At 45.0% G+C, this 18,226-nt stretch overlaps 1 protein-coding gene across 4 annotated transcripts in view; it reads right to left on the reverse strand.

The window, feature by feature from the left end:
- The window catches only part of ATP8A2 (ATPase, aminophospholipid transporter, class I, type 8A, member 2), a 494,154-nt gene that overhangs the window by 435,196 nt on the left and 40,732 nt on the right, over positions 1-18,226 (reverse strand). The window contains exon 1 of one of the 4 annotated variants that reach the window (NM_001163802.4): positions 16,883-16,956. The exons of the other annotated variants lie outside the window; for them this stretch is intronic. Within the exon in view, the coding sequence (NP_001157274.3) occupies positions 16,883-16,922 (40 nt within the window). The 5' untranslated portion in view covers positions 16,923-16,956. Of the gene's footprint in view, positions 1-16,882; positions 16,957-18,226 lie in introns of those variants that run through there. 4 annotated transcript variants of the gene reach the window in all.

Raw genomic sequence — 18,226 nt, forward strand, 5'->3', positions numbered from 1 at the left:
CCTTGCTCAGTCGTGTCCGACTCTGCATGGAATTCTCCAGGCCAGAATACTGGAGTGGGTAGCCTTTCCCTTCTCCAGGGGATCTTCCCAACCCAGGGGTCAAACCCAGGTCTCCCACATTGCAGGGGGATGCTTTACCAGGTGAGCCACAAGGGAAGCCCTTAATGTACAACACAGGATATCAATATCTGTGATAAACCATAATGGAAAAGAATATGAAAATATATGTTTATATAACTGAAACACTTTGTAGAACATAAATTAGTACAACACTGTAAATCAACTACATTTCAATAAAACATTCTGCTATTTTTGTATCTATTAAAATATTAAAAAAATTTTTTTAAGTTGGTTATGTCATTTTCCTAATTTTTATGTACCTGTAAAATATGTAAAGATGGGGGTTTTGCCTCCAGAAAGATTTCCAAGAAAAGACTGCAGTCATCACAGAGCTATGCAGTACGAGGTATATGAATGTGTGCATGCACACAAACACACACACACACATACACACTCTTCTTCCCAAGGAGTTTCAAGTTCAACTCCAGCATCTACCCACATTAACAAAGATGTTTCTAAACCTTCAAGACAGACACGGAGCAGTCTGGTAGGCAAGGAGGCACTGGGGCTGTTAGCTCTCCTAATAAAATCAACATAATGAAAACACTGCACAAATGGAAAATGTGCCCCTTCTCACCTTGACAGACACACTTCAGAGGTCTTTTCTAGACCCCATCTTGTGCAAACCACATCTCCCCAAACACAGCATCTGTGATCCACTTCCACCCAAGATTTCAGAGGAAATACACCAACAGGTCAGGGTCTCTCATGGCTGCAAATGCCTATTAGTTTCTCTTTTCAGGGAAAGAAAAGATGGGGAGGAAAGTATGAGCCATGGACTATTTATGATTTAAGAGGTTGTGGGCCACCATTTCACCCAGAGTCATGGGGCATCTCCCAGACAGAGGCGTGTTGCCAGGTGGTAGGAAAGGGAAAGGCACACAGCCTTAGGCAGAGACTTAGATTTAACAGAGGCAACAGAAAGAACCAATAACCTGGGAATTCAGAAGACAAACGTGACTGCCAGGCTCATGCGGGCCAAAAAACCAGAACAATTCATTAAGGAAGAGTTTGCAATCAGCTACTAAGAATGGCTATGATCTGGTTGTGCAGACAGAGTGCAGAGCCTTCCAGGAATGGTATCACACGAGCAGAGACACAAGCCAGTGATGCTTAATTCACAGCCTGACCGGCTCCAGCTGGTGGGTGAAAGGTGAGCCACGGTCACCCAAAGCCTAGCGTCCAGTAAGCACAGCTACACAGACTGGGCTGTTTCTTGAAGCCCGTTTTATACCTTGTGTGCTTAGCTGCTCAGCCGTGTCCAATTCTTTGTGACCCCATGGGCTGTATAGCCTGCCAGGCTCCTCTCTCCATGGGATTCTCCAGGTGAGAATACAGGAGTGGGTTGCCATGCCTTCCTCCAGGGGATCTTCCTGACTCAGGGATCGAACCCAGGTCTCCTGCTCTGCAGGCAGATTCTTTACTGTCTGAGCTACCCAGGGAGACAGACACATTAAAATCCGTCATGTAAATTAAAACAAGTATGCTTTTCATGGAATTCTGTTCAATGTTATGTGGCAGCCTGGATGGGAGGGAAAAGGGATATATGTATTTATATGGCTGAGTTGCTTTGCTGTCCACCGGAAACTATTACAACCTTGTGACTCAGCAATACCCCAATACATAATTAAAAATATAAAGTTTAAAAATAACAACAAAGACTATAATAAAGTGGTTAAGTAAAAGTGAAAAAAAACTATACTTTTAAGGAAATACATTTAATAACTAAAAACGAAGAAAAACTATGCTTCAAATATTCAATTCAGAGGTTTTTTTTCAACATGGACTGGATTGATTGAGACTTAAAATACAAGCCCAGTGAGTTTTCTGAAGCAAGTCCCCTCTTTTGCTGGCATGGACATTCTCCATCACTCCTGGGGCCTCAAAACTGGTCTGGAATTGCAGACAGACTTTAAACCCCACCACCGATTCAACATGCGTGAACACAGTCTCTGCTCAGTTAATCCTCGGAGAGGGCCAGTTTGAACTTGTAGTTTGCCTATTCTAGGTGTTTCAGGCTCCCCTGATGGCTAAGTGGTAGAGAATCTGCCTGCCAGTGCAGGAGATGGAGGTTTGATCTCTGGATGGGGAAGATCCCCTGGAGGAGGAAATGCCTACTTACTCCGGTATTCTTGCCTGGAGAGTCCCAGAGGAGAGGAGCCTGGCGGGCTACAGTCCAAGGAGTCGCTACGAGCTGGACATGACTGAGCAACTAAACATTCGAGACACACACACACACACAAGTGTTTTGAGATTCACAAGACCTTGACCCAAGGCACACAGGCTCGCTGCACATATTCTCCAGCACCCTGGTGACCCATCTCTCCCTTGGTCTTGGAGCTCCCCTCCCCTCAAAGCAGCCTTCTCCCCTCCTCAGCTCTGTCCCCCAGGGCACTGTCCCCTGCCTTTCCTCCCACCCGGTCTGCTCCTCTAGGCTTGGCTTTGCTGACACCCTCCCATCACAGCCCCTGACGACCGCCGTCTTCACCGCAAGCTTGGTTCTTCCCTGATGCTGCGTCCTTCCCTTCACTGCACCTAGGAAATTGGTTTGCTCATCCTCTGACTTCCAGCATTAGCTGTAAGCTCCACGAGCAGGGGCCCTGCTCATGTCAGTCGCCTCCATGTCCCCAGTGAAGGGACACAGAAGGCGCTCAATAAATGTGTCCAACGAACAAAGAGAATGTGGCCACAACAATCCTGTATTAAGTGGACAGAGAAAAATGTAGATTGAATTCAAGGAGTTGCAAACTGGACCCTAAGGTACCACCCAAAAGGGACCTGGGGGAGAAAAGGCAATATCCGGTTCTGTTTGGAACTTAGTCCAATTTTATAATTTTAAAAATTCATGTAAGTGGTGTTAACTGTCTTGAAGAAAGATGTTCTGGCTGCCAGAATTTCACCCTCCTCCTCTCACCTTCAGATGGCATGGGAGTGGGGGGGGGGGCAGGGCGTGGGCGTGGGAAGAGCCCAGATCCTTGGGTGCCTTCTGTCTTCACTGGTCTATAGGGTGATATCCCGGGCCCCTGCTGGGATCTGTGGCTACAGCTGGTGACAAGTCTGGCTTGGCTCCATCAGGGAGCATTCGTGTCCCCAGGAGGCTGCCCCTCACCTGGGCTCCCTCTGCCAAAACCGCCACTCCTGCCACTGTCTGAATCCAGGCTGCCCACATCAGCCATTCACCTGCAGCCGTGCAGGACCAGCCCCTGGTCGGCCAGAGGCTTTCCAGTCAGCTCCCAGACCTCATCGACTGTCAGGCAGGCAATTCTAGAAAATGAAACCTAACAGCTCTCAGTTTTACCCTCATGTGTCGCCCACACCTCGGCTCCCCAACTCGGGAAACCTTTCCCAGAGGAAAAAAATTCAGATGTCTCTTGTGCAATGTTTCCTCTCTCCCAAATCCTCTCCTTTCTATCCCAAGAAGATCAAACACAGAGGCGAGCTTCTGAGTGCCCGGCCCTGACACCATCCTTCTGGATTCCAAACAACCCTTTAAAAACCTACTGAGGCATCTCTTCTTCAAGCTAGAAAATGCTGAGTCAAGACTCCCAACATCTGTTGTAAATATGACAAGAGGGTGAGAAACTGACCTACAAAGACTCCTCATAACCAAAATCCATGCTTCTCTGTCCCCACTCTTCCTAAAAGGTAGGAGGTACAGCACCATGAGGTTTCTCCTGGAATTTCTCATCTTCCCAGGCCGTCAGTGCTCTGAATGCCTACAAGTCAGATGCCACGTTCAAGAGAATGGCACATGCGTGTGCATCAGCCACCACCCAGTGTCACATGCAAATCAGCCTGTTAGGGTCCCGTGACCCGTGGTGACAAGCAAAGCTAACACTGTACTTTTCATCCACAATCTTAACGTAACCTCAAAAATGATGCACAGAGTCAAAGAAACCAACACGGAGGCCAGCTCGTCCATCTTCATGGCCAGCTCATCACGTACGAAAGATAAGTCTTCCCCAGTGTGATGGCTCCTCACGACTTTCCTACTGATGTGACATTTTGTGTATCACGTTTCTTCTCAGACGGAGAAGTGAGAAAGTCTCAAATATGGGAAATTGTTAAAAAGGCAGTGCAGCGCCAAGGAGACCCAGACATCTGGAGCTCGAGCCCCTCTGCCAACTCGGTGTAGCCACGTCTGTTGTCTCCGTCAGGTCACGAGGGCATAGATATGAGGTTATGATAAGAAGCACCTCTATCTTCTGTCGAGCCTTGTCTAAGCATTTTATCTATGTTAACCCTTACGATCCCTGTAACAATCACAGGGTAAGCATACTCAACCTGGGAGGAAACAGAAAATGGGGTAAAGAGTAACTCCCAGATGGCACAGTGGTAAAGAACCCGCCTGCCAGTGCAGGAGACACAGGAGACGCAGGTTCAATCCCTGGGTCAGGAGGATCCCCTGGAGGAGGAAATGGCAACCCACTCCAGCATTCTTGCCTGGAGAATCCCAATGACAGAGGAACCTGGCGGGCTACAGTCTGAGGGGTCACAAAGAGTTGGACACGACTGAGTGTGCGCACGCACACACACATACACACACTGAAGTAAAACTCTGCAACTAGCTCAATGCCTACAGGTTGAATTTTTTCTCTGCAGTTCGACACACGCAGCTCCTAGGTCTTTGTTCACTCTGATAACTCTCCCCATCCTTCAAACCTCCTCCTCGGAAGCAGCTCCTCTCAGACCCACCTGCAGAGGGGAAGCAAGGCACCTCTTACACACACCTGCGCCCCTCCCCCATCTCATCCAAGTCTCCTGTCAGTGCTTGGTCTATACACACACATATTCCACCCTGGTGTCACGCAGGCACTGGCCACCAAGAAATCGGTTCCAACCCCAGGTGAGGCCACAGACAGGGGGCAGCAGACACAGAGGGCCCAGCACACCTTCCCCTGCTCACACCTGGGTGAGTCACACTTGTCAACAGGAATGCGTGTTTCATGTCAATGCCTATCGTGGAAACATGCCGGCATCTTGGCCTATTCATGCATTCTCAGTCGCTAAGTCGTGTCCAACTCTGTGCAACCCCATGGACTGTAGCCCACCAGACTCCTCTGTCCCCGGAATTCTCCTGGCAAGAATACTGGAGTAGGTTGCCATTCCCTCCTCCAGGAGGGATCTTCCCAACCCAGGGATGGAAATTGCGTCTCCTATGTTTCCTGCATTGCAGGCAGATTCTTTACCCACTGAGCCACCTGGGAAGCCCCTAAGGAACTTTCAATTTGAAAGACAAATTTGCATTCTGTTTTGAATTTTACCATCATCCTCTAAGAATAACTTTAAGACAGTTTTGAAACAAAATTATATTAATAGTTTCACAGTCAAAAGTCAGTGCTCTAAACTTAATTATGTTTTATGTGAAAGTCACTCAGTTGTGACTGACTCTTTGTGAACCCATGGACTGTAGCCCACCAGGCTCCTCTGTCCATGGAATTCTCCAGGCAAGAATACTGGAGGGGCCATTCCCTTCTCCAGGGGATCTTCCTAACCCAGGGATTGAACCCAGGTCTCCTGCATTACAGGCAGATTCTTTACCCTCTGACCCACCAGGCAAGTTCAATTATGTTTTATAGCAAGATAAAAATTATTAAAGCCAATCCCTCCAAAAGAGTTCCTTGAGGGATACATAAGATGTAACTACCTGAAATGCACAGCTCATCATCAGCAGTGCCTCATTCTAGTTCAAGTGTTGAAAAGTGAAAGTCTTAGTCACTCAGTCAAGTCTGACTCTTTGGACCCCAAGGACTATAGTGCACCAGGCTCCTCTGTCCATGGAATTCTCCAGGCAAGAATACTGGAGTGAATAGCCATTCCCTTCTCCAGGGGACCTTCCCGACTCAGGGATCAAACCCAGATCTTCTGCATTGCAGGCAGGTTCTTTACCATCTGAGCCAGGGTAACATGGTTCCCAATTCAGTTCTCTCCTATCCTGTTGCTACGGGTGACAGCTGTCAAGCGCCCACTCCCTAAGGGTGAAATTGCAGCCTCACCGTAAATACAAAGCTGCTGAAGCCTGTGGAAAGCTTCCCACCTGAGCCGACACTATTAATGCAATGATCTCATCACAGCCAGACACCAGATGTTACAAGGAACTCAAGTCTGTCTAACCCAACGTCATAATCCTACCTCCAGGCCTCATAACAAATCTCTTAATCTCCCTGACCCCAAACACTGATAGGCCCTCCCTACAGGTGTTAGAGTTAACAAAGACAAATTTTACAAGCACAGGGCTTTTTTATTAATGATTCCATGAACCCCTATGTCTGTAATTGTCAAATAAAAGAGTTCCAACACCATAAGAGGAGAAGGAAATGGCAACCCACTCCAGTATTCTTGCATGAATACTGAATGTTCAGAATCCCATGAACAGAGGAGCCTGGTGGGCCTGATCTGACCTGACAAAGTCAGACACAACTGAGTGACTAAGCACAGCACCATAAGAACACTTAAGTGTCTAAATACCAGCTACCAGAATTCCTCACGGAGAAGGCAACGGCACCCCACTCCAGTACACTTGCCTGGAAAATCCCATGGATGGAGGAGCCTGGTGGGCTGCAGTCCATGGGGTCGCTGGGAGTCGGACACAACTGAGGGACTTCACTTTCTCTTTTCACTTTCATGCATTGGAGAAGGAAATGGCAACCCACTCCAGTGTTCTTGCCTGGAGAATCCCAGGGATGGGGGAGCCTAGTGGGCTGCCGTCTATGGGGTCACACAGAGTCGGACACGACTGAAGTGACTTAGCATAGCATAGCGTAGAATTCCTCAACACATGCATCACTCTCTTTGTGTCAAGACTCATTTCTCCCAAGAATCTCTCTTGTTTACTTACTTTATATTCCAGACAGGAATTCCTCTCCCCCATCCAAGGGTGAGTTTCAGATGACAAGGGGATGTCTACTAGTCCTTCCAACCATATTGCTCCTGTACCTTATAACTCTAAACTAAGTCCCATATTTCCCTTGCACACAAAAGCGGTTCACTTGTATATTGCACTATCTGACCTGACAAACTCTTTTCCTACAGTGGAGTCATAGTTCATCCTGGAAAATATTTTCCAGGTTTAAGGTGGCCCTCAAATTTGTATCATGGTGACACAATGCATCACAGAAAAAATAAAAAACAAACCCTGTCATTACCTGAATCTCCTGGTATAAACCTCCTGGCTAGAGGACTGGTAAGCACAGTCATGAATTACCCAAAGACCAAAGACTATTCCATTATAGCAATACCCATTGTAAGTGTCTTACAATGCGTATTGAGGCAATAAGGAAGAACCTTGGTATGCTATTACAAGTTAATCACTACAGGGGTGTTGCCTATAAGTTTAAATTGCACACAATGGCCCATCTCTGGGAACCCTGCCTCCCTGTATTGAGCAGTTAGCTACAATACCTTTGTTTAGCTTGCAGGAAACATCCTGTGAAGGGTTGCAGGGAGGAAGAAATTAACACATCCGTTCACTCTGAGACTGACCCAGAAACAAGACTTTACCCTTTCCCCTTTTAGTATAAAAGAAGCCAGACAACATTCAGATGACAAAGCCTACAATAAATACATCTTACCATAAGCCAGAGAAAACATAGTACAAATTGAGGAACAAAGAAATATCTCAAACTTCTCATCAGAAACTATGCAAGTCTAAAAGAAAATGGAAAAATATCTTCAAAGAGTTTAACTTAGAATTCTATACCAAGTAATAATGTCTTTCAAAAATGAAGGAGAACTCAAGACTTCGTTTTTTAAGAAAAGCAAAAGGCAACAGAATTTATGAACTACAAGAAAAGTTATAGGAAAATTTTTAGGCTGAAGGAAAAGAACATAGATAGAAACTTAGATCACACACAGACACACACACACACACACAAAGGGATGCCTAAAACTGGAAATACATTAGGTAAGTGGGACATTTCTGTACAAATTTTTAATAGATAATATAAAAGTGTGTTGTGCAAATTATACTTGGAACTAAACTAATTTCCTAAAGAAAATCAATCCTGAATATTCATTAGAAGGACTGATGCTGACGCTCCAATACTTTGGCCACCTGATGAGAAGAGCCAACTTACTAGAAAAGCCCCTGATGCTGGGAAAGGTTGAGCAGAAGGAGAAGGGGACAACAGAGGACAAGATGGTTGGATGGCATCATTAACTCGATGGACATGAGTTTGAGCAAGCTCCGGGAGATGGTGAAGGACAGAGAAAACTGGCGAGCTGTGTAGTCCACAGGGTCGCAAAGAGTCGGACTTGACTGAGCGACTGAACAACTGCTGTAGCCACGCGTTCCGGGAAACAAACTCCCTCCGAAGGACAATGCAGATAGTGGAGTGCAGTTCGTTACACCAGTGGGCCCAAGTGGCCTAAGTCTCCTCTTAGCCAAGGACCCCGACCAGTTTTGTGGAAACCTTATATACCCTAAGTGTAGGTACCCAAACCCACCTCCCCAAACTCCCTGAAACGAGTCTGAACAAAGGAAAAAAGAAAGATACAATCAAAGTTAACCCCTGATTCATATGCCTTAAGCCTAGGTAGTTCAGTTCAGTTCAGTTCAGTTCAGTCGCTCAGTCATGTCCAACTCTTTGCGACCCCATGAATCACAGCGCGTAGTTAACAGTGGACAATTATCAATAGGCCTGTGGTCATCCCCAGTAAGCATAACAGAATGCATGACTACTCGGTTACACAGATAATTAGGGTATTCTTTTAGGTGATGGAGAGCCCTGGGGCTCTTCCTTCCGGGGGCCTGATTTTCCAGTTAGCATGTCGTTTCCAAAGATACTGGGCACATAGCTCAAAGTCCACAGACCGGCCCAAGATGGAGTCCTGCTTTTAAGACAGATCCTGTTTTGTTTCCTCCTTCACAACAACAAACTGAATAGTGCAAAGGATAGAAGCGGAGTAAATAAAAGATACCATATTAAGGTTCTTACATTACACATAAAATACTTTGTTATTTGATGGTTCAGTTCAGTTCAGTTGCTCATTCGTGTCAGACTCTTTGCGACCCCATGAATTGCAGCATACCAGGCCTCCCTGTCCATCACCAACTCCCAGAGTTCACCCAGACTCACGTCCATCGAGTTGGTGATGCCATCCAGCCATCTCATCCTCTGTCGTCCCCTTCTCCTCCTGCCCCCAATCCCTCCCAGCATCAGGGTCTTTTCCAATGAGTCAACTCTTCGCATGAGGTGGCCAAAGTATTGGAGTTTCAGCTTTAGCATCATTCCTTCCAAAGAAATCCCAGGGCTGATCTCCTTTCAAATGGACTGGTTGGATCTCCTTGCAGTCCAAGGGACTCTCAAGAATCTCCTCCAACACCACAGTTCAAAAGCATCAATTCTTCGGCTCTCAGCCTTCTTCACAGTCCAACTCTCACATCCATACATGACCACAGGAAAAACCATAGCCTTGACTAGACGAACCTTTGTTGGCAAAGTAATGTCTCTGCTTTTGAATATGCTATCTAGGTTGGTCATATCTTTCCTTCCAAGGAGTAAGCGTCTTTTAATTTCATGGCTGAAGTCACCATCTGCAGTGATTTTGGAGCCCAGAAAAATAAAGTCTGACACTGTTTCCACTGTTTCCCCATCTATTTCCCATGAAGTGATGGGACCGGATGCCATGATCTTCGTTTTCTGAATGTTGAGCTTTAAGCCAACTTTTTCACTCTCCACTTTCACTTTCATCAAGAGGCTTTTTAGTTCCTCTTCACTTTCTGCCATAAGGGTGGTGTCATCTGCATATCTGAGGTTATTGATATTTCTCCCAGCAATCTTGATTCCAGCTTGTGTTTCTTCCAGTCCAGCGTTTCTCATGATGTACTCTGCATAGAAGTTAAATAAGCAGGGTGACAATATACAGCCTTGACGTACTCCTTTTCCTATTTGGAACCAGTCTGTTGTTCCATGTCCAGTTCTAACTGTTGCTTCCTGACCTGCATACAAATTTCTCAAGAGGCAGATCAGGTGGTCTGGTATTCCTATCTCTTTTAGAATAAGTGACAAATGAAAAGATGTATATAGGAAATCCTGGAACAACCATCAAAAAATATCTAAAATACACAATTAATATTTTTTAAGTGATAAAAGAGGAAAGTAAGGAACAAAGAAGGGATTGGACAAATAAAAAACAAAGACAATTTAAACCCAACCACATTGATAACTATGTTAATTATAAATAGTCCAAGTACTCTATTAAACTTTCATACCGAATTAAAAAGATCGAACTATAGTCAATCTATAAGAAATCCATCTTAAATATAAAACAGATAGGATAAATGAAAAGAGATGCCAAGGAGGATAACAAAAGGAGGCTGGAGTTTAACAGCACTGAAGGAGGAAACAGAACGGGCTCTATCTTGAAAGCAGGATTCCATCTTGGGCCAGACTGTGGACTTTGAGCCATATGCCCAGTATCTATGGAAACAAAATACCAACTGGAAAACCAGGCCCCCGGAAGGAAGAGCCCCAGGGCTCTCCATCACCTAAAGGAATACCCTAATTATCTGTGTAACCGAATAGTCATACATTCTATTGTGCTTATTGGGGTATGACCACAAACCTATTGATAATTGTCCACTGTTAACTACCTAGGCTTAAGGCATATGAATCACGGGTTAACTTTGATTTTATCTTTCTTTTTCCTTTGTTCAGACTCCTTTCAGGGAATTTGGGGAGGTGGGTTTAGGTACCTATATAGTGAAGTGAAAGTGAAGTCATTCAGTCGTGTCCAACTCTTTGCGACCCCGTGGACTGTAGCCTACCACACTCCTCCATCCGTGGGATTTTCCAAGCAAGAGTACTGGAGTGGGGTGCCATTTCCTTTTCCAGAGCATCTTCCCAACCCAGGAATCTAACCCAGGTCTCCCGCATTGTAGGCAGACACTTAACTGTCTGAGCCACCAGGAAAGTCATTGGGATATATAAGGTTTTCACAAAAACTGGTCAGGGTCCTTGGCTAAGAGGATACTCTGCCTTGGCCCCGCCAGTGTAATGAACTGCACTCCACTATCTGCATTGTCCTTCTGAGGGAGTTTGTTTCCCGGAACGCATGGTTACAACAGCACCAGGCAAAAGGAGATTTTACAGCAATTTTACTGGGGTAAAAGGCATTTCTCAGAAAGACAAAGGACTCAACTCACCAAGAAGACTTAACACTAAATATTTACACCTGTATTCAAACCTACATGAACGAAAACTAACAGACTTATATGTAGAAACAGCCAAAGCCACAAGTATACTTGGAGGCTTGAATATGTCTCAGCAGTTGATACATCAAGGAGAAAGAGAAGTCAATAGTGAAACAAGCAACCACGCAGCAATCTGAATATCATTATAAGGCAACTTGACACAGCTGGCACTTCCAGAACACTCCACCCAACAGAAGCATATGGCGGACCATTCAACAAGGTAAACCACATTTATACTATAAAGTCTCAACTCCTTTAAAAGGGCTGAAATTATACAAAACATGTTCTCTGACCACAATTAGAAATCAATAATGAGAAGGTTTTTGAAAATTTCCAAATATTTGAAAATTAAAACACACTTCTCAACTGTAGGGCAAATGAAGAATGAAAAGGAAAATCAGGAAGTATGTCAAACTGAATAAAAATAAAACAAGAGAAAGACAAATATATGTGATTTCATTTATATGTGGAATCGAAAAAAGCAAATGAACAAACATAACAAAACAGAAACAGTTATATGTACAGAGAACAAACATGAGGTTGCCAGAGGGGAGGAAGGTGGAGGGAGCAGGGAAATATGTAGGAGAGATTAAAAGCTACAAACTTCCAGCATGACTCTTGGGGATGAAGTGTACAGCCCGGAGAACAGAGTCAATAATACTGCAATAGCTTTGTGCAGCCACAAACGGTGACTAGATTTATCATGATGAGCATTTTCAGATGCGCAGAAAAATCGAAGCACTATGTCATGCCTCTGAAACTAGCAATGCTGTAGGTCAATTATACTTCAATTTTTAAAAAAGAAAAAAGCTTATAATTGAAAGCTCACAAAGGAAAGGTGAGGGGGCAAACCAGGGAAGTTATGCTCAAGAGTATAAGCAGAGAGAGGATAAAGGTTTGAAGTCCAAGTTAATCTACCTGCTCTCAAATTATTATCCCCCTTTGCTGTGGCAAACAGAACATATTCTCTTTTAACATTAAGCAGAAACAGAGTTTTAAAAAAGTTCAGGCAGCATCAAGGTGGTGCGAATCATTCCTCTTTTCTCTCTCTGTTATTTACAACTAATCAGACATCCATGTGTGTGCTAGGTCATATGCAACTCTTTGTAACCCCATGGACTGTAGCCCACCAGGCCCCTCTGTCCATGGGATTTCTCCAGGAAAGAATACAGGAGTGGGTTGCCATTTCCTTTTCCAGGGCATCTTCCCAACCCAAAGATTGAAAACCACATTGGGGAGATGTCTCCTGCATTGGCAGGTTGAGTCTATGGCAGATTGAATCTTTGGCAGGTTAAGTCTTTACCACTGAGCTATCTGGGAAGCCCATGGATATCCGTAACTGGGAAAATAGTGCCTCAGCCATTTCTTTCCAAAACTAGTAATAAATCCACCATATGACCCAGCAATCTCACTACTAGGCATATGCTCTGAGAAAACCATAATTCAAAAAGACACCTGTACCCCAATGTTCACTGCAGCACTGTTTACAGTAGCCAGGACACGGAAGCAACCTAGATATCCATCAACAGATGAAAGGATAAAAAAGATGTGGCACAAATATACAATGGAATATTAGTCAGCCATAAAAAGGAACAGATATGAGTCAGTTCTAGTGAGGTGGATGAACCCTGAGTCTGCTATACAGAGTGAAGTCAGAAAGAGAAATACAAATGTCATTTATTAATGCATATATGTGGATCTAGAAAGTGGTACTGATGAATCTGTTTGCAGGGCATGAACAGAGATGCAGACACAGGGAACAGACTTGTGGACACAGAGCGGGAAGGAGAGGGTGGGACAAATTGGGAGAGAAGCACTGATCTCCATACACTTCCATGTGTAAAACCGATAGCTAGTGGGAAGTTGCTGGATAACACAGGAAGCTCAACCCGGTGCTCTGTGACAATCTAGAGGGGTGGGATGGCGTCGGGGGGTGGGAGGCTTAAGACGGAGGGAATCTGCATACGCTTATGGCTGACTCACATTATTGCGTGGCAGAATCTAACACAACATTGTAAAGCAATAATCCTCCAATATAAAATTTTTTTTTGAAAAAGCATCTCTGCTTAGTAGCCCAGGACACTGAGAGATGCACCAATCTGCGCCCCTGAGAGTGGTGGACTGGACCTCGGAAGAGGCCTCGGGGCACGGGGACTGGACATGGGGACATCGGGGGCAGAGGATGCTGTCCACCTGGTGGCAGATGAGCACAACCATTGGCAGAGGCGGCGGAGGGTGGAGGTGGTCCTGCCAGGACCGGCTGCTCTCTGAGGACGGGCCCCAGCGACCAGGGGAGGGAAAGGGACGGGAGGTGGTGGACTGGACGAAGAACCCTGAGGAGAGTGTCCCCTGCTGTCTGTCCCAGTAGGCAAGAGCACCACCACTGACCTCTGGGATCCCCCCGCCAGTCAAGGATTCCCTTACCAGGTGTGGGCGCACCCAAGGGCACAGATACACCTCACCCCACTCTGCCCCCACCCTTTGTTTCTCTGTGTCTGTTCTTAACGTGCCCACTCTCAACCTTACTGGTGAGTCAGCTCAGAGAAACCAAAAACTCGTGCTGTAACACCACCTCCGGGAAAACAAGAAGACTCCTAACTAGCAAACTGTTGAACTATTAGAATCAAAGTAAGTGAAGAATAGTCTAAATTAGGAAGGTATCCAAGACGTCAAGTGTGGCAGCAGGGGCACTTTCCACCAGGCACTATGAAAAATCATGATAGTACAGCATCACAAAAAAAGAAAGTGACAATTTTCCAGCAACTAAACCCAAAGACATGGAATATTGCGATCTAACTGAAAGAATTCACAACAGCTGTTAGGAAGAAATTCAATGAGCTACAGGAAAATTCAGAAATGCAGTTCAGTGAGCTCAAGAATAAAGTTAACAAGGAGTTCAATACTGACCAATGAAACAGAATAGGAAGCCCTGAATTAAATCACGGCATTTACAGTCAACTAACATTCAACAAGGGAGCCAAGAATACCCAATGGGGAAAGGACAGTCTCTGCAACAAAAGGTGCTGGGAAAATTAGAGAGACACATGCAGAACAATGAAACCAATAGAACCTGGCTGGTCCCCTACTGTGGACCAGGAACCCTTCCAGACGTGAGAGCTACAGCAAAAACAAAACAGGCAGAAGGGTCTGCCCTCACTGTAAGGCATAGTTCGGGCCGAGGCAGAAAGAGGAAAGACAACCTCAACAGACGTAGGTTACCTTCATTCAGGTAAGGAGGGGAGACAGTCGGCCTAACGACCAGGCTGAGTGCGGAGAGGGATCAGGGAGGCTCCATATTTGTAGCGAGGCTTGTGGAAGCGATAAGGGAAACGTTAATCAGGCGGGATGTTTTGGGTATTTTTTAGTTGAGATGGCATTTGTAGTTGGGCAGGGGGTGATAAGTCTTCTGGGCAGGTGTAGGGGGTGGAAGGTTTCTGAACAGGGGGTGATAAGTTCCAAATAGATGCAACTGGCCTGGAGCATCAGGGCGGGACCTAAAGTTCTGTTTTGTTTTCTCCGGAGTTAGATGATTCAGCAAGGGCCTTTGAGACTGTTGTTTTCTTTTCTAGGCCCAAAAGACTCCTTCACTCACAATCTGGGGTAGGGGAGAGACAATAAATGAGTTATATAGTATTTTATAGGGAGAAATGTAAAATAGCAAAAAAATTTCAGTGAGTGAGGATGGAGAATGGGATGGGGAGGGAGTCTGCGTTACCATTCCAGCATTGACCCCATAAACTACTGGCTAAATCGAGTCATGATGGATACACACAATTTCATGTATTTTTTTTTTAACTGTGGTAAAAATGGTTAAGAAATATGTGCTTTAAGCATACAGGAAGTGTTAAGTACATTCACATCCTCATGTAGCCAACCTCCAGAACTCTTTCTCTTGCAAAACTGAAACTCTGTTCCCATTAAACACTGACTCCCTACCTCCCTACCCCCAGGCTCCTGGCAACCACCATTGTCCTCGGTCTCTATGAGAGTAGCCCTCCACAGCGTACCCCCCTGAACTTGCTTCATCTCCTCCAGGAGAGCAGTAGGTTTCATTTGTTACATGTAGTAACACAACCAGGAAAAAACTTCTAGTTTTGTGTGATGGATGTCAATAAGATTCACTGTGGTGATCTGTTTGCTGCTGCTGCTGCTGCTGCTAAGTCGCTTCAGTTGTGTCTGACTCTGTGCGACCCCATACATGGCAGCCCACCAGGCACTCCCGTTCCCGGGATTCTCCAGGCAAGAACACTAGAGTGGCTTGCCATTTCCCTCTCCAATGCATGAAAGTGAAAGTGAAAAGTGAAAGTGAAGTCGCTCAGTCATGTCTGACTCCCAGAGACCCCATGGACTGCAGCCTACCAGGCTCCTCCATCCATGGGATTTTCCAGGCAAGAGTACAGTTAGCTGCATACAAATATCAAATCATTATGTTGTATACCCAAAACTAACATGTTATATAGGTCAATAATCTCAATTTTTAAAAGTCCAGTCTAATTACTGAAAAACATATATACGCAAAGCATGGAATTTTAGTGTTGGGTGTTTACCATAGCAGTTTTCTTGGTCATCCAATAATACTAAAAGTATATCTGAAAGAATAATTTGCATCAGGTTGCAAAAACCTGAGTCCCAAGTTATAGTTAGGATGGAGAAAAAACGAATGAGCAGATAGGCAAGGACAGCAGACCGAATGAGGAGGAGGGAGCTCCCAGACTGCTTCACGGTACCTGGTGCAGCAACACCTCATCACACACGTCTGGCATAAACGACTAGAACTTCTGGACTCAAGGTCCTGATACTGTTGTTCTAATTGTACAGCAGGGATCAAAACATTTGATTGCCAAAATCACTGTATCTTAAAAAAAAAAAGCACTGTATCTTGACAAACAGCTTTAGAGTCTGTTCAGCTACAGTTTAACAGCTGTAATTATTACCAATTAAAAGAAGTTGCCCAGAAACTTCGAGTTCAACTCATGTTCTTTGGATTTTTATACTTCAGCAGTCATTCCATCACTGTTGCCAAAACAAATTAAATACCTAACAATAACTCACCATGGTATTTAAACTAAAAGAAATAGCAAAAAACAAAAATAGATTTGTAATGCTCAACATTAAAATTACTTCCTCTCCTGCCAATCGGAAGCATCAAGTTTCGAGCTTATAATATTTCTTTCACCTGCTGAGGGGTAAAGAAACCTATTCCAAGGCCACAGAATATTATTAGATCATTTTCATGTGTAACCTCTGTCCTAAGTACTATCTAATTCAAGGTTTCACCTAAATATTTGCATTACAAAAAAGCTATTTCAAGGCTCTCAACAAATATTTTTAAAATATTTGGTTAACATTTGCAAAAATAAAAAGAATTCCCTATATCATCATCAAGGGTGTTTCAGCTTCATTTTAAGCTAAATGACACATGCTCAGTACTGAGAAGGCATAAGAATGAAGAATTGATGACTACAGACTAACCGTCTACTCAAAACCTTGCTGCTCCTCAGAGGGACCCCATGAGCCACTCCTGTGTGGGCTCCATCTCTGCTCAACAGCTGCAGATGTATTCATTACCTATAGAGCAGTATCTTCTCCAGCTGTGGGCCAGAGGCATGGCGCTCCGTCCCCTGCACGGACACATGGAGACTAAGGCGACAGTAACCGCTGATGGGTCTCTGAGTATTAGGAGAGCTCAGGGCTGATCTCATGATAATCTGGGAGAATTGTGTTACGTCCTGAAACTGTCCTGCTCTAGTTCACCTGGCAGGAAACACAACTCTCGAGCACAAGAAACTCACAGTGGGTAGTAGAGTGTCATGTGGAATTGAGGAGCGGGGGACTTTTTGATTGAAAAAAAAAAAAAAACCCTTTTACCTACTAAATTAGAGAAGGGGAAAAAAAGGGAGGGAAGAATACTACTCAGTGCTATTTCCTGCTGCTACAGTAAACCCTCTAAAGTCTTCCTGGCTGTACTTCCCAGTCACATCTGAGGATTGATCATAGAGTCCATGATCGAGTCACGGGGAGAGCCACGCCAAGACCCAGGCTGTCCTGGCCGCCCTGGAGCACCTCCCAGCTAACCGATCTTCCTGCAAAATTCAGGCGAGTACCTCGTCATATCATTTACAAGGATGGTGCAAACGGGTGACACATGCAACCGCAGTTTCTCCCTGGCTAACCTCCTCCCGTAAAATGGCTCCTGGAGGGTGTGGAGAAAGGGGACTCACCTACACTGTTGTGGGCATGTAAACCCGTGCAGCCACCATGGAGGGTCTTTAAAAATTACAAATAGAAGTACCATCAATTCCACTCTTGGGCATATATTCAGACAAAACTATAATCCCAAAAGATACCTCACCTCCATGTTCACAGCAGCACTATTTGCAACAGCCAGGACATGGAGACAACGTAAATGCCCATCAACAGATGAACGGATAAACATGTGGCACATAGACACAACGGAATATGGTCAGCCGTGGAGAAGAATGAAACAGGGCCACCGGCAGAAACGTGGATATACTAGAGAGTGTCATTTTAAGTCAGGAAAAGACAAGTATCTCATGATGTCACTTAGATGTGACGTCTAAAATAGGACACGATTGAACTTATCTATGAAGCAGAAACAGACTCACAGAGAACAGAGAACTCTCCTTCCAAGGGGGAGGAGAGCTTATGGAGGGAAGTATTGGGATTTGGGGGGTTAGCAGATGCAAACTATTATACACAGGAGGGACAAACAACAAGGTCCTACTGTAGAGCACAGGGAATTACATTCAATCAGATCAGATCAGTCGCTCAGTCATGTCCGACTCTTTGCGACCCCATGAATCGCAGCACGCCAGGCCTCCCTGTCCATCACCAACTCCCGGAGTTCACTCAGACTCACGTCCATCGAGTCAGTGATGCCATCCAGCCATC

This window comes from Bos taurus, chromosome 12, assembly GCF_002263795.3.
Source record: "Bos taurus isolate L1 Dominette 01449 registration number 42190680 breed Hereford chromosome 12, ARS-UCD2.0, whole genome shotgun sequence".
Taxonomy (NCBI): domain Eukaryota; kingdom Metazoa; phylum Chordata; class Mammalia; order Artiodactyla; family Bovidae; genus Bos; species Bos taurus.